Genomic DNA, 23,108 nt, shown 5'->3' with positions numbered 1-23,108 from the left:
AACCCTGACCCCAGGGCTGAGTGGCTGGGGCCCAGGCCTAGTGTGGACAACTGTTGCTGTGCTCAAAGCTGGAGAAATGGACCCACCCATGTGTCCAAAAGCCAACCCCAGACTTAATCCTGTGAACTCTTCTTCCCTTTTCACTGCCTGCTCCTCTGCACACTCTTGTCTGTGCCCCACAACCTCTTTCCATTCCTTCTTTCTAGTTTGTTCTGCCCAACTCTCACTTTCACTCCTTCAGCCTGTACACTCCCCCACCCTATTAAGGGCTTAAAAATGTACTTGCCCCTAATAGCCAAAGAATTAAACTAAAGTGATGGTGCTACTGTCTAGGAGCAACACAGAGTTGAAAAGTCAAGCCTCTTCTTCCTCACACCCAACCACTGGGATTCCTGCAAGGTGCTGTCCCTGGATCTGCTGACTGCTTTGGGGTTCCCATCTTTTGTAGGCTCAGCTAGCCACTTGCTAATAAATTGAAGTGTCTACTTCAAACACTGTGGCTGCTAGGAAGTGAAGAAGCATTTTTCTCCCTTTCTTCTAAAGTCTCATGACTTCTCTAAGGTAGAAGAGAATTTCCCCTAGCCTGCCATTTTTAAGTTTTTCAGCTCTAGTGAATAGTTCCAGTGGTTTCTATGGCAACTGTGCAAAACTTACACAAATGAAAACAGAATTGAAGTGAACCCGCTGCTTTTCAGTTGGTCAGTTTTCACTCTTGCTGTAGCTTGGGACTCCTGAGAAGCTTCTGAGGTGCTAGAATTGTCTCTGCAAGTTCAGGCAGACATCCACTGTATAGGCTTATACTTTTACTTCACATTTGGAAGGTCATCTTCAAAACTGACATCAATCTGAGCCTTCAATTAAAATTCAAACTATTTGTATGTGGTACCTCTCACCACTGTGTCTTATCAGAAGAAACTGGACTTTTTTTTTTGGTGGTGTTATTGTGTGAGGAGTAGGTTGAAGTGTACATCCGGATTTCCTGCAGAAGTGAGTTGCAGATTTGTGGGCTAATCTGTGTCAAAACTTTGTCTTTATTTTGAGAACATTCACCATTGAGAATGATAGCTCCACCATCTCCATGGAATGTAGCTGGCTAGGAAGATAATATCAGGTAGGCTGAAATGGTCCCTCAGGTGACTTGGGCCATTCCTACAATAAATAGGCATTGAGGTCCATGATTAAGTTTGCAAACGTTTCCTGACCACTTGTGGACAGGAAGCTAAAGTCTTGTCTTCAATTTTTTTATTTGTTTTCAGCAACTGGCATAACTACGCTGATACAAACTTTATTGTAGATCTGGTCCATTTGTGCAAACTGCACCTTGAATCTGTACAGTTTACCGCAGTTTCAAACAGGCAAGGCATAAGACTTCAAATTTAGTCATCTTAGAAGAAAACTTGGTTGTCCCAAGTTTTGGGGTTGTGGTTCTATTCTGTCACGTACATTAAGATGGAATGATATGATTTTGTAAAGGCATTTTTCTGCATCCTGCTTGTTCTGTTTTGGACTGTTGGGCCAGGGATTCATCATTTGTATTTATCATTTCTTTTAATGTGACAGTCTTGTGTCTAGTTTTGTCTTCACTTTAATGTAAATTAATGCCACTTATACTACTAATCAGAGATGGAGGCTATATCATAATTTATTTAAAATACAATAATTCTAATTTCTTAAATTATATGCATATTCAAAAGCACTACATTGTATATCACTTAAACATATAACATCTAACAAAACCACACAATAAATGAAAAGTTCAGTCATCCAACAGTACATACTCTTCACGTTCCTCCATGCATAGGCACAGACTTCGCTAACAGCAGAACCACCATATACTACACACACCACAACTTTGACTCTGGTCTCACAGGGATACCAGAATTTCAGAATCACCTTTCCCCAAATTCGCCCCCACAGGCAGAATAAAGTTTGCAACATGTGGTTTGTGTTGGTTGTGCTAGTCTCAACTTTTTTCAACAAGTTAACGACAGGGTAAGTTTTGAAGAGTAACAAGCTACTGTGTTAGTTAGCTAGAAGGCTCAAAACTTTCATTGGAGTCAGAAGTGATTGTTTTCTTAAATTAAGACCCATTTAACGCAAATTTAACAATTCTCTTAAGCTTATTTCCCATTACACTACTAAGCTTTAAGAGAAGCACTGAAGAGACCTTAAATAAGGAATTGCTACTAGAACCTTCATAGTTATGGATAATATGTCCTCCTGGCTAGGAATCCAGATCTCTATATGCAGAATAGCTTTAGTTTAATCCTTTGCTAGAGCTACCTACTCTTGCTGCTGAATGCTTAATCTGAATGTGTCCACAACTATATTCTGTCCTCCTTCTCCTTCAGACTCACTGAGAATAGCCTGATGGATATGGAAGCATCTGCATTAGGCTGTTTCACTAATAGTGGCATCAGATTCTGGGAGTGGCTCTGCTACACATTTGAATGCTTGTTTCTGATTTATTGTGGGAAAACCAAGTCTGCTACTTCAGTGCTACAGGGCATAAGGTCAGTACTTCCCCTAAAATCACAGACTTAAAGGTATGTGGAATGATATTGAAAAGCTCTTAAATAGGCAGTTGCCACTACTAGCGGTGGATTTGATGTCATGTCATTGTAGAGCGCAGTCATTTACAGAGCACTTTTTCCTTCTCCTTCACTACCTGATCAAAGTGACCTGAGATTTAAGGCATACAGTGTCATAATATTGTAATGATGACAATTCTATTTGATTTTATTACTAGGCCACTACGTGCAGTCAAAGCATTGAAGCCATACGAATAGTGACTGCAGTAGGCCTGGTGAAACTGGCATCTGACTATAACCCGCAAGCTGTATTTTCCCTATTAAAATCAAACCAAAGTGTAGTTTACAGCTCACTTTACAAGGTTGTGCAAATTGCTACACTGCCTGTTCTGGTTTGAATTGAAACATTAAACCATTGCTGTTTTTTCTGGAAGGAAACTGAACTTGCCTTTGAACTACATGAAAAATCCAAATCTCTCCCACTCCCTACCTCTAATCACAGTAGTAACAGAGAACACATTCACGCATTCCAGGACATGCTCCACAGTGCACTTTCCAAAGGTATTGTGTGGCTGACTGGCAGCAGTACCCAATGTCATTGAACCTTCCCATGATTTCTCTACTGAACTTTTCTGGAATGCCGGAACTTGAAAACTTCCTTGCTCTGAAGGTACTTCTGTTTGACTTAGACTTTTGGACAGTAGGATTGTTCCTAGCCTAAGGAGGTCTGAAAACCTTAAATTTGACCCTGTAGGCATCTGGAAACCAGAGAAAAGAGCAAAGCACAGCAACGGTATGGTCCTCAGCAGCCTGTGTTGCTGAACAGACACACGTTTTAATCTGAATCAATTTAAGGGTAGTTTTCTTTTAAAAAAGGAATGAAACATCTACCATAGGTACAGAGAATTATAGTAAACAAGCTTGGAGGCCATATGAATGTGCTCATGGAGGCTAAGTCCAAACCAACATATGGACTTAAGATTCTTCTAAAGTGGAGACATGCTTCCTGAAAGTCTGACTACTTGATAGGATTTTCAGGCCCAGCAAATTCCACCAAATAAAACGAGGCAGAGAGTAGTAGATGGAATTAAACTCATTTCACAGAGATCATTTCAACAGCCTCTGTCTGCTAATGTATCTAGATCCTGCCAATGGGAGTTTGGGTCTACAATGTTACACACGACTTTCCCCAATGCAAGATATGTTCATACTGGCGTCCACCTAAATAAAGGCAAGTTAAAGAACTTGATTTAGGAATGAAAAATCAGATGCACAGCTACATGAGGAATAACTAGACTGTATATACTGCTGAAAAGGATCTGGAGATTGATAGTGGATTCACAAATTGAATGATTCAATATAAATGCAGATGCAAAAAGGCTAATATTCTGGAGTTTATTAACAGGAGTTTTGTCAGTAAGAGACAGGAACAGAATTGTCCCACTCTGTCTTGACACTGGTAAAGCTCAGATGGAATACTGTGTCCAATTCTGGATGCTATATTTTAGGAAAGATATGGACAAATTAGAGTGAGTCCATAGAACCAGTAACAGAAATTATAGTTTTAGAAAATCTGGACCGAGGGAGGAACGGTTTAAAAAAAAAATTAGGCATTTAGTCTCGATAAACAGAGGACTGAGTAGGAACCTGATAAAGTCTTCAACATGCTGAGCGCTATTATAAAGAGGGTGGTGATCAATTTCTCCATGTTCACTGAAGGTAAGACAAGTATGGGTTTAATCTGCAGCAAGGGAGATTTAGGCTATTAGGAAAAAACTTTCTAACTATAAGGGTAGTTAAGATCTGGAATAGGATTCCAAGGGAGATCGTAGAATCCCCATAATTGGAGGTTTTTTAAAAACCTCCTAGTTTTTTTAAAAACAGGTTGGACATACACCTGTTAGTGACGATCTAGGTTTACTTGGTCCTAACACAGCACAGGAAGCTAGATGCTGACTTCTCAAGTCCCTTCCAGTCCAACATTTCTATGAATTGTAGCATGGATCATTGCAATCAGCTGACCTAAACTCATGCCATTTCTATTAGAGGTGTATCTTTCATTTCCTATCTGAAACTTTGCTTGAAGTGTTGATTTAGATAGTTAAATAGCTACAACATTGTCTTAATGGTGGCTGATTCTAATTTGTAGATTAAACTATTTCTATATATCTGTAAAATAATCAGGGAGCTCCTATTTGAATGAAAGCCATTAGAAAATTATAAGATACTGTAATGTCCTATTAGTGAGCCATCACAAAATGGTCTTAAAGTATGAAACTGTTTAAAACTACAGTAATCATGAAACAGTAAGCCACTCAAACAAAATTACAAAATGAATTTATTCCAAAAGCATAAGGGAAAGTTTACAGTTGAACAAGGTGGTGAACAGGTGTCTCCAAAAGAATTCACTGTATCAGAAATTAAGAATGAAAGGAAGGGGTGGAAACTAGCTATTTCTGAAGCAGCAAAAACTTTGCTGAAGCTGCACCCATCTCTGAAAAAGATGTCTCAGAAGTTCTCATTGAAACTTCAGTGAGCAAAGAAGCTGCTTGCATCCAGTGATTAGAATATAAATGTGCTTACAAATAGGCTTTGACATTAATTTAGAAATCTTCAAATTATACAAATTATTGCCCTTTGTGAAACAGGCTGAATTTTCACATGGAAATAACACATCGATCCTGCCTATTTTCAAAATGACATTTTGATCATGTCAATTTGTATTTGAAAGCCAAAGTTTAATTACTCAGCTTCTTACTGACCATCTGAATTTAGCAAATGTCTTGTAATCAGTAATATAAGTTCAACTCAAGTGCTTATGAAATGTCCAAAGTTTACCACCACTGTTCCAAAGCTGCAGAGAAATCAAGTTTGGAGACAGTTTCTGTAGTTTGATAGTTTTGCTGTTCTGGCTTTTTTTTTTATTCTAGAAAACTGGCCATTTCTTTAAGATCTTGCACTAGTGCCAGAAATGCAAATGCTGTATTCCTCAGATTGCAATGATAAATATCAGAGAATGTTAATGAAGACACCTGTGTCAGATTCACAAGCTATTCCTCACAAATACACATGAAACTAGTAGGAAAACATTACTTTTAGGCATTTGGTTTGGGGAACGGTCATCAAAATGTTGAAAATAAAAGTTAGGGAAATCTTCAGTCCTCTAAAGCCTAAGCTATTTTACGTCAACAGAATTTGTTAATATTTCTTCCTTCCCCCCAACTTTTCTCCTTTTTACTATCACACCTTTCACAATATTCAGTCTTTACAAATGATCTGAGGAGAAAGTAAAAAAGTTTAAAGTGGTGAAAATGGGGGGGGGGGGGAGGAGAGAGAAGAGAACGACAAAACCAAACCTCTGTGCCAGATCTGCTCTTAAATAAAGTTGTATTTACTGGGTATCCACTGTTAAATCAAAATCTTAGGTTACCATGAAGGACAAACTAGTACAGAGTCTTTAATTCTCCACCTGAATCAAACAACATAGCTGGATTTTTTTTTAGTGGTACCCAAAATAAATTTTATTTATACGTTTTTAAAATGCAGTTGGTATTGTTTAAAAAAAAAAATTTCAAGTGCCAACCAATCCAGAAATCTTCAAATGCACAGGAAAGAGCCAGACCACTGCTGCTGTCCAACTCCAATTTATGAAGCTTAATTATTGCATCTGACTTTTCCCACTCCTGAAGTATTTCTAGTCTTTTTTTTTTAAACCTGTTTTACTGAAATTTCATGGCATATGCATACATAGTCATACTGAACATTAAAAACCCATTTGCAAAACACCACTTTTGCATTACAATGTAGGGAGAAGAGTAAGATGTACAAAAACAAAAACATCACATTCTCCACAACTTTAAGTTAAATGATTGCTTCATGCTACAAGCAAAAATTTGTATGTCCATGTTACAGACTTTAAAAATCCAGCATTTGTCTGAATAGTCAACGATTCTGTTATAAAGAGTAAATAAATGCTAATTTAATAATGGTACTCTTCTCCACATATTGCAAGGTATTGTTACAGATGAGGAAAGGATTACTGCTGCTGTCAATCTTAACGGACATGTACCTTTGTAGTCTTCCCTTTCCTGTCCATTATTTAATATATAAACTCAATTACAATATAGTTTTAGTTGAGTAATAGCTGATTTTTACGTTAATATACAAACTGTCAAGATGTAGTTTCAGATAAAACATCTATGCTGTTTTCCAATTCCGAATAAACCCTGAAGACACTTCTAAAATAACTCAAAATTGCTGACTAATCATCCAAAAATACAGTTGTAGTTTCACTATGGACAAGTTTTGTAGTCCGTTAGAAAAGTAGATCATACATACAAAGGTATAAAGAACATTTAAGTCAGTCTTTAGCAGAAGGCAGTCCTTGAAGGGATACAGTACTCCAGGCAATCCTTTGATGAGCAGTACTTTCACTTTTACTGGTGTTTTACCCCATAATAGCTCTGGAGAATGCAATGGTCTGTTCAGTAGATTCTTCCTCGACTGCGATTACCTCGTCCTCCCCAGCCTCTCCCTCGGCCACCCCGGAAACCACCTCTCTGCTCTGAAAATAAATGCAAACGTTTATCTTATATAGGTCTCCAGTGTTTGAATAGCTGATTAAAAATGAAATTGCAATATATTACCATGACAGTTACAGCTGTTCTGTTTTAGGTACAATTACCTGGGCTAACCCCATCTATGCAACAGTACTTAAAACCTTCTAACAAGATTACAGTATATTGGTTTAAAAGGTTCTTTGTATCAGTTTTATTAAGAGTTTTTATTGCCTATCCATCATAATATGTCTCAAACACTGACTTCAAATGTGACTAATCACCTCCTTAAAATTAAGCATATACTTAAGTGTTTTGCTGTATTGGTATCTTAATGTTTTCAGTTTAAGGCTCTAACGCCACTGGAAGAACCAGAGGACATAAATGAACTGTTTGTATATTGGAGTCAGTTTTTCATTTAGCTCCATTAAAAATGAGTTTGATCTCACTGGAAGAACCAAAGTGTCTCAAGGTTTCTCAGGCTTCTGTTAGTAGCCTATCTAGAGTCCGATCCCAGTGGAAGCCAAAATACATCAAAATGTTTTAGTCCCCTACTATTTTTTCCTCCCCTTGTAATAGTTATTAAGCCTTTAAAATTACATTAAGCTTAACTCTACAAAGGGAAGGACAGAACTTTGGATATTTAAAATTAGACATATTTGAATGAGGAACTCAAAGTTGACCATCCTCAGAGGATCCTGTACTAACGGGAACAAATCAGATGAATAGAATCATTTCCAGCTATAATTTCTAAAATGATATTAAAAGTTAAGACAGCCTGTAGCCCCTAAGGGTCTCCCTACCATGTTTAAAACTGGTGATGACAAAATTACAATATTGGAGACAACAACAGAATTTTCTTTGTTAAGAACAGGACATTACTTTATATCATAATATAACGTGGAATCTCAGCTTTCAGACAATTTAATCCCCAGATCTGCAAGAGACCGGTGGCTACTAAAATGAAGTTGCAAAGTTGCTTAGTTATTAGGCCGGTAAACTTATCCTAGTACTAGACCAGTGATTAAAAAAAAATAGATACAATTACATAGAAAAATCATGACAGCAAATTCTGGATCGTCTGAGGATCTGGATTTGCTTAACTGACATCCTTCCCAGAGGGGTATAATTCACACTGCAAGGTTCTTCCAAACTCTCCAACTTACCATAAGAAAAGCTGCCCAGGTTGCTACTGTATTTCCCACTGGGTGGGTTGTATATTTGCCTGGCATCCCTTTTTGGTCCTGCTGGAGCCTTCTTTGGTGGTGAACTTGAAGTTGTATCTTCACTAGTTCTTTTTTGACTACAAAGGCAAGAAAATATAAAGAGAGGTCTTTGAAAGATGCTTCACTATCCCCGAGGTAGTAAGTACAAACAGTATGCTCAGCCCCATATTATGAGCCAGTAGAGCTGTTAATGAAGACACTCTGGAAGATGGTATTGTAGAGCCTTCCTAAAAGACTGATCCCCATTTTGATTAAATTATCTACTGTATCATCCCAGCAAGTCTTGACATCTTATACCATTCGCCAACAACTACAGCTGTTATGTGGCTCACAGTGTGGCAAACTGGATCCTGAGACTACCACTTATGCACAATGCCTACAATGTACTATTATGCAATTGTAACCTTAATTCTACCTAAGATTTTTGCATGCAAATCTTTGTTTTTTAGCTCATGTGCTGAACAACATATACGGGCAAGTTGTTGTACATCATAAAATAAAGATTTTACAATGTGTGAATGCAATAATATCATATTAAGCAAGTTTTCCTGGTAACTCTTACCCTGCATCAGCCTTCTGTACAGGTTTCCAAGACAGCGTAACTGTGCTCTTGTAAGAAGGGGGAATGTGGAAAAGGTCCTAAACAAAATAAAATTGTGGACATTTTACCACAAAATGAAGTCCACGCCAATAACACTCCATAATCTTACTTATATTGTGAGTCTGCATTAATCATACTTCCTTATTCCCCCAACCTCCTTTAAACAAGCTCTTTGAAACCAAAGATGACTTAAGTCCTAGGATCCAGAAACAAGAATTACCTGGATGAACCACTTAAAAAATTCAGCTACTGTATTCCATGCACTTAATATGAAATTCTAATTTCATATTAACAGAAGTGTCTCATGCTATGATTCTGCACAGTATATTAATATGTGTACTGTACATTACTACAATGAATTACAATGGCTCCTGTGTGGATCTCTGCTATCCCCACCACGGTGCTAAGCAGCATGGGCTTGAGCAAAGAATTGGCTCACACTAGAGTGCCATGGTATGAACTTTGAAGGGACAGTATAATCTAAACAGTTTTCTTTAAAAACATTACATTAAACCTTAAGTCAGCATTTCAGGGATATATTTCTAACTATAGATACCAAAGAATTGAATGTTACTAGGCAAGACTTGCTCAATCCTTAACTTGCTTTTATGCTTAAATATCCTGTAAACTCCATCAAACCTGCTGAAATCAGACACAGCAAGTAAATCCTAAACTGAACATCGTTATGATACAACTGGCCCAAATTTCTGATCAAAATGACACTGCAAAGGACAACTGACCCATTATAGTAGGGTTTTTTTTTAAAAAGTAAATCTTCCCCTCATAATACTGAATCATCAATTTATTGGCCTACAAACAAAGGGCTGCAACACTTAAAATTCCAGCTCCTCAGCAGGGTTATCCACCCAATTCAAGGTGGCTGGATGTCTTGATAATGATGCCACAAACTTTATACAGTGAGCAGGTAGAGTACTGAAATGGATTTCAGTCAGCCAGACACTGTTAGTTTCAATGCAATAAGCCATTTATTTATTTAATTCCATTGTTAGTTGCTATATGTAGCTCCAGAGAGTTCACAAAGGAAATGTACTCGAATGACAGCAGGGGAGCACTGATCTCCTCAGTCCAGGAAATTAACAAAAACTTAAGGGAAGAACTTTAACATAGTGCCAATGCTGAATTTGATTTACTCCACAATAGAGATGACAGTGCAGCGTCTTGACAATAACATTTGATCCCCATCTGAGAAATTTCTCAATAGCTCTCTGTTCCTGAGTCTCCCTTTTCAGAGATCCTTCTATTACAGACCTGTTCCATATTTAGACATAACAGAAGATTTAAGGCTTACCTTGATTAAAACATTGATGTTATTAGTTATTTTCAAGGCAACCACTTTAATTTTGTTCTGCAAAAGGGGAAAAATACGGCAATTTTAGTGATTTGAGATTACATCAGATGCATTTAGTGAAGACAGATGTATTGGAATTTTACTGCACACTTCTAAGTAAATTTCTATGACCTTGATGAGAGATTTACAGCAAATTTCTGTAAATGACTTAGCTGTTATAATTTTTAGTTCTCAGTAATTTTGCATTTAATGAAATTCAGTTGGCTATAGAATTCCAGGATCTCCAATTTCCTACCATTCTTTGTTCAATACTTTTAGGCGTCTCATTCAAAACAAAACGTATGGTGTGTAACTAGGTCAAACAGACACAATCTGTGGCTGAACAAAACACTACTATAATCTGAAGCCAAAGTTCAACTGTGACCTATTGATCTAGCTGCATGTGGTGTGGCTTAGAAGTGTCCCCCCATCTCCAGAAATGGCATCTGGATAGATGACATTGCCAGTCATGCATCCACTTGTATCTATCTGCCCCAATTCAGGTTTGCAATACAAACCCAGTCAAGAGAGCGTAACTGAAGCAAATGCAGGAACTAAGGGATGTTCAACAGTAGAAGCCGAGCAAAAACCTTTTGCAGAGAACTCTCTGTCACTGTTTTGTTTCAATATGCAAGGAAAATTGGCCATGATCAGGCATAACTACTGAATAATCAGATACTGACTTCGGAAGCTAGCATCACTGGTTTGTTGCATGTGGAGTAACATTGCTTCTGAAATCCATGATTGGTGCTGCAACAGATGGGAAACTTAACTGCTTAGAGAATTGCAGGACTGTCACATTAACAAGCCCAGGACACTGACCATTGCTTTCTGGTATAAAGTGTTGGTAAACTGCTTTAAAAAAAAAATAGATTTAAGGATAATGCTCCAGAATGTGACAGAACACTGGCTAGAGACAAGCAACAGTACAATGAGGTACTATGCCAGCTTCCCTCTGCAGCTCTGCTAAGCCAGTTCAATTTTATCTGTTGCCCTCACTGTTCTAGTGCTTGGCCACTGTACAGCTCTGGTAATGAGCCTCAGTCCCAATCTGCTGCACTCCCTGCTAATCAGTGCACCCAAGTCCTGATTTCCAGCACCCTCTGGCACTGCAGTCCTATGCCCTCGCAGAGCTCTTTCAGCTTTCTTGACTGCTGACCTGCAGCACAGTTGGTACCCCAAACTTGGACATGGCCAACGGCACCTAATTTAGTACTTTTGTAGTACTGAGAATCATCATCAACAAATCTGAGTTCAAATTCATTTGCACATGAGGAGAATCGAACCTGGGTCTGTAGAGGTAAGAGAATGGTACATTCATACATGTGTCATCTAGCACTTAATAAATCTAGAAAACATTTGCCACTTTCCAGACCACGAAACAAAGTTTATTCCAACTACAAGAGCTTTCACACGTCTAAAATACTTGCTATCAGCTGTATTGACAGTATTTGCCTGAAATGCAGTGTCAATCTACATTCATTTAGTAGGCTTAAGCAGCATAGTGACAGTCATTTCCCAGTATCATTCAATTAGTCATCTCAGCAAAAAAGGCTGGCTTTTATAATGGTTTGCAATAGCTATTCAATAGAATTGATAAGAGAACTGCTCCCAGGGAATACATACCTCTTCTGTTTTTAAGGCTTCACCTGTTTTTCCTTGAAGTGCCAGACGAAGCTGTCGTATATAAACCTGCAACCCTCGGGCAAAATACTGTAGCCTAACAGAAAAAAGAGTTTAAGTATTTAATGAACCCCGATCAAGCCAAGCACAAAACTTCACACATTCCTGTAAAAGAATAGCACAAGCAAAAGGAAAACTGTGATATGACAAGAGTTTTTTTTATTTTTAAATAAATGCTGAAAACATTTTTCAGTCAGTTCATTATTTTGCTTACTAATCAGATTTATGCTTCTCCCGCACCCTAACAGTTCAGCAGAGGAAAGATCAATAATGTTCTACACTGACACTTCCAATATGTCCATTGCAGCTGGGTTTGCAGCTGAAGTGATCATTCCAGTCTCTCATACATTACCTGATTTTGAAGTCTTTCAATTTCTCTGCATTGAGCTTGGACGTGAGGAAGTCTGGAAGCTTTCGCCCCAGCTGATGAAAGCTATACAACAAACACTCCACATAGCTGAACTGCAACTTGGGCTCTTCATTGCCAGCATTTTCCCCATTCTCTGCTTCCTCTGGAGGAAGTGGCATGTACTCCTGATGAACACCAAGCAGAACAGATACATAAGACACTTTCAGTCACCTGTTCCTTTTTCTGCACTTTTTGCATCTCACCCACTTTCACAAGAGGCAAGGCTACGAAAAATAAAATCTCAATATAGGAAATAAACAGCATTACCAAATCAGTTAGTTAAATATGTAAGCAGGTTAGCAGTCTAATCTATTTACCAGTTTCTCTTGAATGTATGGTCATACAAAACTTCTCTTTAACTTCAGTGTTTGGAAACAGCCAGTCCAGCAAACACCTAATTTATCAATACCACTCTGTGCATTGTTGGATTGTAGGGAGGACCAACTAACGTTTTTTCTATAGGCTCTGCTGCAGTCTTGTACAGACTCCAACTAGTTTAAGCTACATTACATAGGGCCTTAGCTATTCTGACAGTTTTAACAGTCTCCCTTCATTGCACCAGCTCCATGTTACTACCATTTGTTTCCAGGCTAGTGCAGATCAGCTACCAACACTTATCAGCATCTCAACTATACCTGCTCTGAGCCAGTAAGTGTCTGTGGTAGCCCTGCCACTACTGCTAGCACTGATGGATTTTAAGAACATCATACGAACACAAAACCATACTACCTTCTTCAACTTGGATCAAAAATGGTATGTAGAGAAATCATCCAGTTCTGCAATGCTACAGAAAGATTCAACGTGGGCAATGAGATCTTTGCACTTATTTGTCTTGAACAGAAGAATAACCAGGGGTAACTACCTTTACAGGAAGGGACCAAAGATAAATGGGTAATAAGCAACTAAAGGTCACTCACTTTTAGGAGTGCATTTTTTATTATTGTATCACAGCAAAAGTCTGCCTTACCAGTAATTTATCAAAAAGCTTCTTCAAGTTTGATTCTAACTTTTCCATGTCACCACAAAACGAACTCATTTCAGCAAGTAGTTTCAATACCTACAAACAAGAACAGCCCTTGGTAAAGCTAAGAGTTATAATCACATAGTTGCATAATTTTAAATAAAAGTGGATTGCAACATTAACATGGCTTCTTCAGCATATCACAACATTCAATTGCCACAAACATCAATCATGATTTTGTAGAGTCTATAAAATACAACTCATGCCAGGTGAGAGACATCTTACCTTTAATACAGGCTTTAAGTACCAGAGATTTGTAGAGAACTAAAATTAACAGGTGACAGTAATATTTACACATGTATTTTAACAACTGTTAAGCAGTGAATGCTAGACTAAGCTTGTCTGAACCTCCTGTCTGCAGTCTGCCAGATATTCATTCAAGCCTCCTTCCTCAATGAATGCAAGTTCCTCCTAAAGCTACACTCCCTCCATGATGCCCAGAAAAAGTGACAATAAAAATAATGAATATAAACAGGTATTCAAGTTATCCCCTCATGGCTTCTCAGTGTATCTTGTCTATCTGGATCTTTCAGCTTGTAAGCTCTTTCAGGCAGGAATTTTTCTTTTGTTCGTTTGTTTTGCACAGCACAAGCACATTGCTGACAAAGAGGTAACTCTAAGGGGACTATTTGGAAGACAATGTGAAGGAACAGCAACAGCTTGGAAAGTTCAGCGAGGTCACCATACGACTAATGACTATATCATTCCTCTCAATTAGGGTAAGGCTTTTGCTTTCTGTATTTATTCTTAGGCATTAGAAGGAAGGTTCTGCTCAACAAAGCTCCATCAGTTGGCAGAGTTCTGTGATCTTTCCTCATGTTCTTAATTAGAAGAGCCATAGAACAGTAGATCAGCAAATTGCTGGAAAACATACTGAAGTTTTTACAATCCTAGAGTGTTATGCAGAGAAACATTCACTTCTGCAATAAGCACTATGATGTGTATGTTTGAGGTTTATTATCTCTTACAGGCTTAGCTTACCTCTAACTGGATATCAAGGCCCTCCACTGGAGTAGTCAGGGAACTGAGGTTTGGTAACACATGCTCGCAGAAGTAAGTCACAAACCTTGTAGAATGAACATTTTTCTGTAAAAGTTCAGACAGACACTAAAGTTACTACAGGAGTTTGATTTAAGTTTTTCCCACCTTCCCTGCCCAATGGACACCCATCATTTTGCTACCCCTTAGCTAATTTCTCCCTTCAAAACACACGGGCCCTTCCAGCTAAGAGCGATACCTAGGCTACAGGGGATTTTGATAGGAAAAAATAAGCATTTGCAGTTTTATCTATAACAGTTCCATTTCCCTGAAAACAGGCCTTAAACTACTGCAATATGCCTGGCAATGAACTGAGTTAATCAATGTTTAAATTTAAATCCATCAGCAGAACATTTGTCTATTGGACTCTACTCTCACCTCTGCAATATTCCTAACCCTCACTGAGAATGGAGCAAGAAGGTGAACTTAGGATTCAAAGCCAGCTATCTCTCTTGACAGCAGATAGTGGTAGGTCAGCCCAGTGGATATGAGGTAAGACACCATGTATAATTAATAGCATACCTGGCAAATATTCACTTTTTATGTCTAAAGAGGGGATTGTTACAAGATTCTAAAGTCTGAGCCAAAAAAAAAAAATACAACCCAGGAACTTTTGCAAGGGCTTATCCCTCTCTGGTTGTGTGAGTGCCAATGTTTTAAAAAGAAGGTATTAACCTGTTTCTGAAGTTAGGCTGAAGCCTTTTTTCAATGACTCTCTTTCAATACAAGTGGTAATCTGTGTCTGATATATAGTTGAGAGATGGAGCTTTCACTTTCCCAAAAGTCCCTGCCCATGACCTTAAATCCTGCCTTTATCTTATAATGACTTTCCCTTGCAAGACTGGAGCAAAAGCTGACAAAAACCTCTTTTGAACACAGGATGTCTCAGAAGTTGCTCAGTTCCTTCTGTGCTATAGGTACCAAAAGAAACCACCACATTTTCCATCAACAGACTGTCAAAGTCTCCTGGAGTGGAGGAGTGCATCAAAAACAGTTAAATCAGTGCAAGTGTTAGAATTCAGAGGATTCTCCATCTTACAAGATGAGGAGCTAGGGTTCAGAGATTACATAACCTACCAAAGATCACAAAGGAAGTCTGTGACACAGCGACAAATACAAGCCAGCGCTTTAATCACAAGGACATACTTTCTTTCTCATACCCCTCTTATAATGTTGAGTTGTGATGTTTTCTGAAAGAGCAGTTCCTAAAAATTACATTGGGTACGTAGAGCCAAGACAACAGAATTGCCCATCTGCCAGGGATGCTAACAATGAGCAGAAAGAATGGTATTAAAAGCCTTCTATAACCATGGAAGAAAGTTATCTTTACTAAATTAAGCCTAGAAATTTCACAGAGTTTATTAGAGAGAGAGCGCGCCTAGAATCATGTTGGCAAGATTCTCTTCCATAACCAATAAAGAAAATTTCAGTTCTCTCAGCTAACACACTAAGACAAATACCACATCTGCTGAGGAATAGAGGTGGGAGACTGAGACATCATTCACATGAAATTCTTCAATTTGTGAGAAAGCAGGAACTTAGGGAAGACACAAAAGTTCTTATGATTTACAAATCTGAATGGAAATTCTCCAGAACAGATCAGTCCAAAATACATGCAAGAGTTAGGTCAGAGAAACTGTTGACTGTAAGTCACAGCTGTGCAATCACTCTGACACAGCTAGTCATGACATTAAAGACATTACAGTCAGCAACTTTAATATCATACTAACGATACAAAGAAAAGAAATACATACTGAGAAGAGTGGCACTGCCTGTCGAGTGCACTGCAAGAGTCTGTCCACACAATCTGGATCGGACGGATTGAAAGTTTGCTCCAGGTCAGCTTGTTCAGCCACCAGTTCCACCAGTTGCTGCCTCCCGCTCACTGTCTGTAAGCTTTTTAAGCCAGATAATATCTTCATGAAAAGGACAAATTCCTCACCCGTCACATCTTCAAGGACCTTAAAATAAAAGCAGAAAACAGAATCCCACTGATGCAATTTGTAATACCTGTCTCCTACTACACTTAAGTTGGTAAATAGCACTGTTAGCTCCCTACATTTTTAAAAAATGGGAAAACATACAGTATCTCTGTATATGCCTCTGGGTTAAAGTAACGAGAGGGTGCCACAGACAGAAATACCATCAAATTGAGCATAGGACCTCACTTTGCTCAGCCAATTATTTTCAAATATCGAGTCTCTTTAGATTACTAACAAAAACTTGAATGCCTAAAACTGAAAGAACTTTAACCATTAATTTAATTCTTATTGCTTGATCAGACTGGGAGAAATGCAAAAATCAAGAAAACTGGACAATGAAAACAGATTATAAATGAAAGTGGACAAAATAGTTGCTTCTGCATTGACACAGTAACATAATGCTGTAACATCTGGGTTGCAAACACAGAAGCATAGAATATCAGGGTTGGAAGTGACCTCAAGAGGTCATCTAGTCCAACCCCCATGCTCAAAGCAGGACCAATCCCCAGTTTTTGCCCCAGATCCCCAAATGGCCCCCTCAAGGATTGAACTCACAACCCTGGGTTTAGCAAGCCAATGCTCAAACAACTGAGCTATCCCTCCCCCAATCACAGAATCATGTATACAGTGCCTTTAACTGTGCATGGCGTTTTAAACAATTAATTACAAAAAAAGCTGATTTAATAGAACCTAAATTTGGAGTGAAATACAACACTTACCTTCTTTGATTCAGTTAATATGAGCTCCTCTACTTCCTTTGTTAACACTTCCTCAGGAAGGGTCTTGAGTTTGGTAGAGAGGAACTTGATAGCTCGTTCTCTCACAATATCCTCTCCCTGAAGAATCTGACTGAACAAGCCTCCCAGTGTCCCTGAAATGCAAACAATTAAATTAATGCAAACCGTTCAACAATTTTATAATTATGATATACAGTAAAAAGAAAAACTAAACTACTTTCCAAATTGGAAAAGCTCCAGAACTTATTTTAAAATTGCTAGTTTTAGAAACAAGGTAAACATACACCACAGCAGAACACATAGCTCTTAAGGGCAGAGATCATGCCTTCCTGTATGTTTGCATATCAAACAACACATTTTGGGTGCCACTGTATTACAAAGTTGTAATGGATCTGTATTTACATAAGCCAACCAGCTCAAAATCTGTGACACAGAACAGCAAGTAATAACATTTGCTTAAAATTCTACACTGCCCTGCAGCAGATACAAGAACCATTCCTGATCTCACTCCTTGAGACTTAATGACTGGTGAGCACTTTAAACAATAAAAACATTATATAGAAAGAGTCTGCTATTTACCTTTAGCATCCATCTTAAATATACTTAACAAAGCATTGTTCACCAAGTTGAATTCTGCGGAATCATCTGGGGAAGAGAAAATTCAAAGTCATGCATCTTTCTGATACGCTGAAGTAAGGGCAAGAATAAGAGGTCAAAAGAATACTTCAGCATAATACAAAAAGGTTTCTAACTCCTGACATCTGGTTATAAAGAGCAAGTCACTGCAGAGTTTAAATGTTTAACAAATATTTCCTGTCATCCTGGCATATTTGCACTGCAGATATAAGATGTCAACGACAGGGGAAAAGAAATGGAGCAAAAACAGGATATGAAGACAACTATGGCAGATTGCTACATAACAAGCTAATGAATCAACAGAGGAATTCAGTTTCCACAACTATAACTCTCTTCAACCAAACCAGCCACAAACATACAGGTAACAGAAGCACATGGCAGCAGGAAATCATTAGTACATGTTACCTGACTGCAGAAGCTGGGTCAGTATGTCTGCCACCCGGGGAAGATTATCTCCTGTGGCAAACTGAGGCAGCTCCTTGATTGCTTGGCGTCGGATCTGTCAAAATGAAACACTGTCATCATCTGAACAGAAGAGTCAAAATCTTAGCACATAATTACAGGCAGATTAAAATCAGTGCAGTCTCAAACAAGGTTCAGAAGAAAAATAATCACGCATTTGGTATCTAAACCAACAAAGAGTAAGATGATTTAGGGCTAGTCTACACTGGCAACGCTAAAGTGCTGCCACGGCAGCGCTTTAATGTGCCTTGTATGGTCGTGGCACAGCATGGGGGGAGACAGTTCTCCCAGTGCTCTAAAAAACCCACCTCCACGAGGGGCGTGGCTTCCAGCGCTGGTGCACTGTCTACACTGGCGCTTTACAGTGCTGAAACTTGCTGCGCTCAGGGGGGTGTTTTTTCTCACTGCTGAGTGAGACAGTTGCAGCGCTGTAAATTGCCAGTGTAGACAAGCCCTTAGTGTGTGACTTCTGCTATCTTTTACTTCCCGTAGCATCCCTGAATTAAATGCTGAACTCAAATATTCTGAATTGCATATGCTGATGGGAACTGCAGAACCCATGTGAGGTTTCCGATTTATCTAACGGTGCTGTGCCATTAGTTCCATACTGAAAAGTCTCTGCCCCAGCTATTAATCAGACATTAGTGACAGCTCAAACTTCAACATTTATGGTTGGTTTCGAGAAGTCTTATGAACAGATATTTTCAGATTATAAAATAACTACGATTTCATCTTGAGCCTGATATTGTTGGGCAAATGCCATTTTAACAGATTCTTTAAACACGTACATTAAAATAAATATCACTAACGGATCAAAACCTGATGAACCAAATTTGGATTAAAAAAATAATACAACTTCCATCCTTTATTTGATCATTTTCTACCACTTCTAGATAGGTATTATGGGCTAAAACAGAAAGGATAGGTTTGTTGTTAGTGTACAAGACAGAGTCAGAAATACTGGGGTTTCTTTACAGCACAACTGAGACTTCCTGCCTGACCTTGTGCAAATCACAAAAGTCTCATTTCCAGAGGTGCTTAGCCTATAGAACCCCCCTCAAAGCAAACGGAATTGTGGGTGCTTAGGATGCCTGGAAAACCAGATTTTTTTTTTTTTTTTGTGCCTCATGTTTTCAATGTGTAAATGTAAAATGGTAGAAATATTTCCCTACCTTCAAGAGAAGATGTAGGGCTTAATACATTTAAAGTACTTTGATATAAAAAAGTGTTAAGAACATGAAAAGTATTTTTAGTTCAGTCTCTGGCTAAAGAATTTTTTCCTGTAATTAGAAAGGGTCGAGTCACAAGGTATGGTGAAGAAAAAAGCCCAACGAAGATTTAGCTGGTGATAGAAATTGAGTACAATTACAATGTGTTCTTCAGACACTATTTGCATTATAAGCATTATCATGAGCTAAGTGACAGGCATCTGCAGGAATCAGCTTACTTCACCCAAAGTGATCAGAATTGCTTTGACTGAAATAAAAGGAAGGCACTAATGTAGTGTTAATTTAATTATAATTTTATGACACACAGACATATGTTTGGAAAGTCCAATTTTTTTTTGGAGGAAAATACTTATATAAAATGGGAGAGGAATAAAAGGGAGCACAAAATAAAACTCAATATAGCAGCATACTACAAAATGTCCAGCATGTATCCTTACAGAAACATCTTCATCCTCACAGAGGTCCAGTTGGGCATTGATAGCTGAATCAGCCAGCTCAGGGAAATGTTTGAAGAACTTTGGAATAAACTGTGCTGCTAGCCTCTTCTCCTTGGCACCTCCCTTTACACCATCCAATATCACCTGATAAGCATCTTTATGCTATAAGAGAAGACAGACTATATAAAGCAGAGCATAGTTTGGATTTCCCTAGGACCTAGAAAGGACTTTGCATTTCAATTTCATCATTAATACAGCAATCTATTTACAAAAAGTTCACGTATATTAATGATAAATTAACTGGACCATAATTTGCTTTGACATAACTGTACTGACTACTAATCAAACCAACAAAATCATTGACCAAAAAATAAAGGCTGCATTTGAAGAAAAAAATTACTGTCCAAAGCACCAATAAGGTAGGAAATGACCTTATGGCATTCTACTTCTTATGAGTGGCAAAATTTCCACTGACTTCAGTAAGAGTAGATCAGGTTCTTAACAGACAATTGGATGAGTAAATCACCTTCTGTTCAGCTGAATAATGTTACATTTTTATTTATACCACCTAAGAGCCAAATGCTGCAATCAGATCCACATGAGCAGACCCTTAAACACAAGCAGGGTCACAATGAAGTTCATGATTACCGGGGTTCTATGGCAGGATCAGAACCTGGAAATCTACTATCTAGTCAGGGGAAGGAATTATTATTTGTAAAAACTACAAGAATTACAATAATTAGTTTCTCTCTCAGATCAAGTTTGACATTTGATCTTTCATCTGGCCTTGAAAGATTTAATTTAATTTAATTTAAATTAATCTAGCAAACCAGGAAATTCTACTGATAAGCTTTTCTTTTCATGCTCTAAAAATGACTGCTGGCCAGAACTGGACAAGCAATCTCTCTGTCCCCAAATTGTACATTTGTAAGTGATTATTCACAGATGAATAATCATATTGCTCTTACCACCTGTATTTTAAATAAACTATTGAACATAATTTCTATACTTGGAATTATGTTTTCTCTCTGACCACTAACTCCTCAGTTGTCATTTACTTACTTAGACTATTTTCATTTTCACTCCTACATCTGCTTAGCTGTTCAGTACACACAGGCCCAGATCCTGCAAGCTCTTCTGCACATCCTTAACTCTACTTGTTTATGTAAAGTTATGCAGGATGGAAACCTTAAAATTCTAGAGGAAGTTTTCCAAACAGCATACTATAACTGGAGCAAAAAATCCAAATACTTTATTCTAAAGAAAATGAGCTGAGTTCCATTTTTAACACGCTACTCTCCTCAGTGTTGCAGACAGGATGCTTTACTTAACACATCCTGTTCTGGGTGGCAATAATAAATTTAAAAGACGTAAAACATGTCTTTTTTCTTTTTATGACTGCCACAAGTTTTTAAGGGTCAAACGCTGATCAAAGCAGGTCTGTTTTCTGAGACTGAGTTAATAACTCCAACGCCATAACACCACGTTTAAAAGAGAGCCCCAGGCCTGACAAGCAGGAGAGAGCTTCAAGGAACTGATTTTTCAGAGGTGATGGCTACCCACAACACCCAATAAAACGGAACCGGAGCAGTGGGGGCTACGCACTTCTGGAAGTCAGGCCCTTCAACGGCCCGGGGAAACGCTGGCTACAAAACCCTTTCACGCCTGAGAGCAAAGCGGCGTGTAACGAATGCAAGGCCGAGCCTCCCTCCAACTGAAGGAGGCCTGGTCTGCGGCCACAGCAAACGGCCGCGGAAGAGACGAGGGCCAGGCTTTCACCGCGAACGCCCTGGCGGCGTGAGCAATATTTTGATCAGTTACTTTTTTTGCTTAACCCGCTGCCCGCCAACCTGCTCAGCCCCCGGCCGATCCCCCACTCCCGGGTCCCCCCGCCCCTCCACCCTCAGCCCGCTCCTTCCAGCCCGGGCCAGGCCTGCGCCCCCCCGGCCGGGAGCCGCCGCACTCGAGCCCGGGGCTTTCCGAGGCCCTGCAGGCCGCGGCCGGGACCCACCTGCCCCGCGGTCTCGGTGGCATCGGCCAGGATCCCATAGTTGCGGTAAAGCTCCTCCACGGTCGGCATCGTGCGGCGGGGGCCGGAGCTGGAACCGAGGCCGCCGCGGCTCAGGGCTGCTTCTCCTGCGGCTGCCGCTCAGGCGTCTACCGCCTCGGACGCTGCGACTGCGGCTGCTGCCCCCGAGCGAACGCCCTCAGCCCCGCGCCTCCAGCGGCAGCGACCCCTGCAGGCGCGGCGGACTCCCTGCGGCCGGGCGGGGGAGCGCAGAGCCGCCGCGGGACGCGCCCTGGACCGGCACCGGGCCGCTCCCTGCGCGGTGCTGCAGGCCGGGGCAACAGCGGCTGCTGTCCCGCTGGTCCCCCAGGAGCAGAGCCTTGCCCTCCCCAGCTGCCCCCAGCCCGGGCGGCAGTAGAGGAACAGCTGCAGTGACCCCTGGCAGAGCCCAGGCCCATCCCCAGCCGGGAGCCTGTCCTCTGATCGCCTCGGGGCACTGCAGCCCTGGGCCTAGCCCCAGCTGCTACCCCGGGGTGTCATTAGCCAGCAAGGCCTTGTCCACACACAGACACAGGTGGAAGGTGCAGAGCGGGAGTTGCGGACTTTGCGTGTGGCTGCTCAGAGGGGCTCAGGAGCCGCGTGATTCTGCTGCAGCGTAAACCGGGTGTGTTCCACAGGGTGCAGCGAAACAGTGCTTAACTTGTAATGAAAGAACTGCTGAGGCTCAAGCAATTTTTTTTACTTTCGTAACTGACACAGCAAGCGGGGTTACAAACTGCCACGCCTAGAGGTATTGGACATGGGCTGTGGGTGAACCACCAGCTTGGGGAGGGTGGCCCAGCCCACCCCACCCCACCCCATCTGCCCAAGACCTGGCGCACTGGGAGGGCAGTGCAGCCCCCAGCGACTGGCAGGCGGGCGATGTGAGCACTGGCTCCAGCCACCCAGAGGCCCTCACTAGCCCCAGCTACAGGGGAAGAGCAGCAGAGCGCCAGCAGGAAGCAGGAGAGGGCCTGGGGGTGGAGCATGGGCAGGGCCATGCAGGGCTGTTTGAGGAGGCTTTGCTTCCCCTAGCCTGTGATACCCACTACCCATGGTGCTGGGGTTCAACCCTGGCACAAATTAAGCACTGTAGCTAAACCAAAAGAAGCTGCTTCACTCCGATCCACCTGTTGATTGCGGACTATCTAGATGGCACATGGCT

The 23,108-nt window shown here is 40.2% G+C and overlaps 1 protein-coding gene across 1 annotated transcript; it reads right to left on the bottom strand.

Moving 5' to 3' along the window:
* Positions 1-4,851: 4,851 nt before the first annotated feature.
* Positions 4,852-22,409, bottom strand: API5 (apoptosis inhibitor 5). Its single transcript, XM_038405359.2, has 14 exons — positions 21,908-22,409; positions 19,897-20,058; positions 18,174-18,267; positions 17,712-17,777; positions 17,115-17,266; positions 16,168-16,374; positions 14,357-14,461; positions 13,322-13,411; positions 12,298-12,479; positions 11,889-11,982; positions 10,224-10,280; positions 8,876-8,952; positions 8,254-8,390; positions 4,852-7,095 (listed from the first exon to the last, which is right to left on the bottom strand). The coding sequence occupies exons 1-14, from the start codon at positions 21,974-21,976 to the stop codon at positions 7,016-7,018; spliced, it is 1,572 nt and encodes a 523-aa protein (XP_038261287.1). The 5' UTR covers positions 21,977-22,409; the 3' UTR covers positions 4,852-7,015.
* Between the last annotated feature and the right edge of the window lie 699 nt (positions 22,410-23,108).

The sequence above is a fragment of the Dermochelys coriacea genome, chromosome 6 (genome assembly GCF_009764565.3).
Source record: "Dermochelys coriacea isolate rDerCor1 chromosome 6, rDerCor1.pri.v4, whole genome shotgun sequence".
NCBI lineage: Eukaryota > Metazoa > Chordata > Testudines > Dermochelyidae > Dermochelys > Dermochelys coriacea.
The sequence above is the reverse complement of the archived record's forward strand: the minus strand, read 5'-3'. Positions and strand labels throughout refer to the sequence as shown.

Bases quoted from the DNA above. Each gene is read 5' to 3' on its own strand.
- API5 (XM_038405359.2), bottom strand. From the start codon at position 21,976: ATGCCGACCGTGGAGGAGCTTTACCGCAACTATGGGATCCTGGCCGAT. The intron at 18,268-19,896 runs GTAAGGATACAT...TCATTTTGACAG, and splicing joins GTGAGGATGAAGATGTTTCT to ATCCGACGCCAAGCAATCAA. The intron at 8,391-8,875 runs GTAAGAGTTACC...TTGCCTTTGTAG, and splicing joins GTACAGAAGGCTGATGCAGG to TCAAAAAAGAACTAGTGAAG.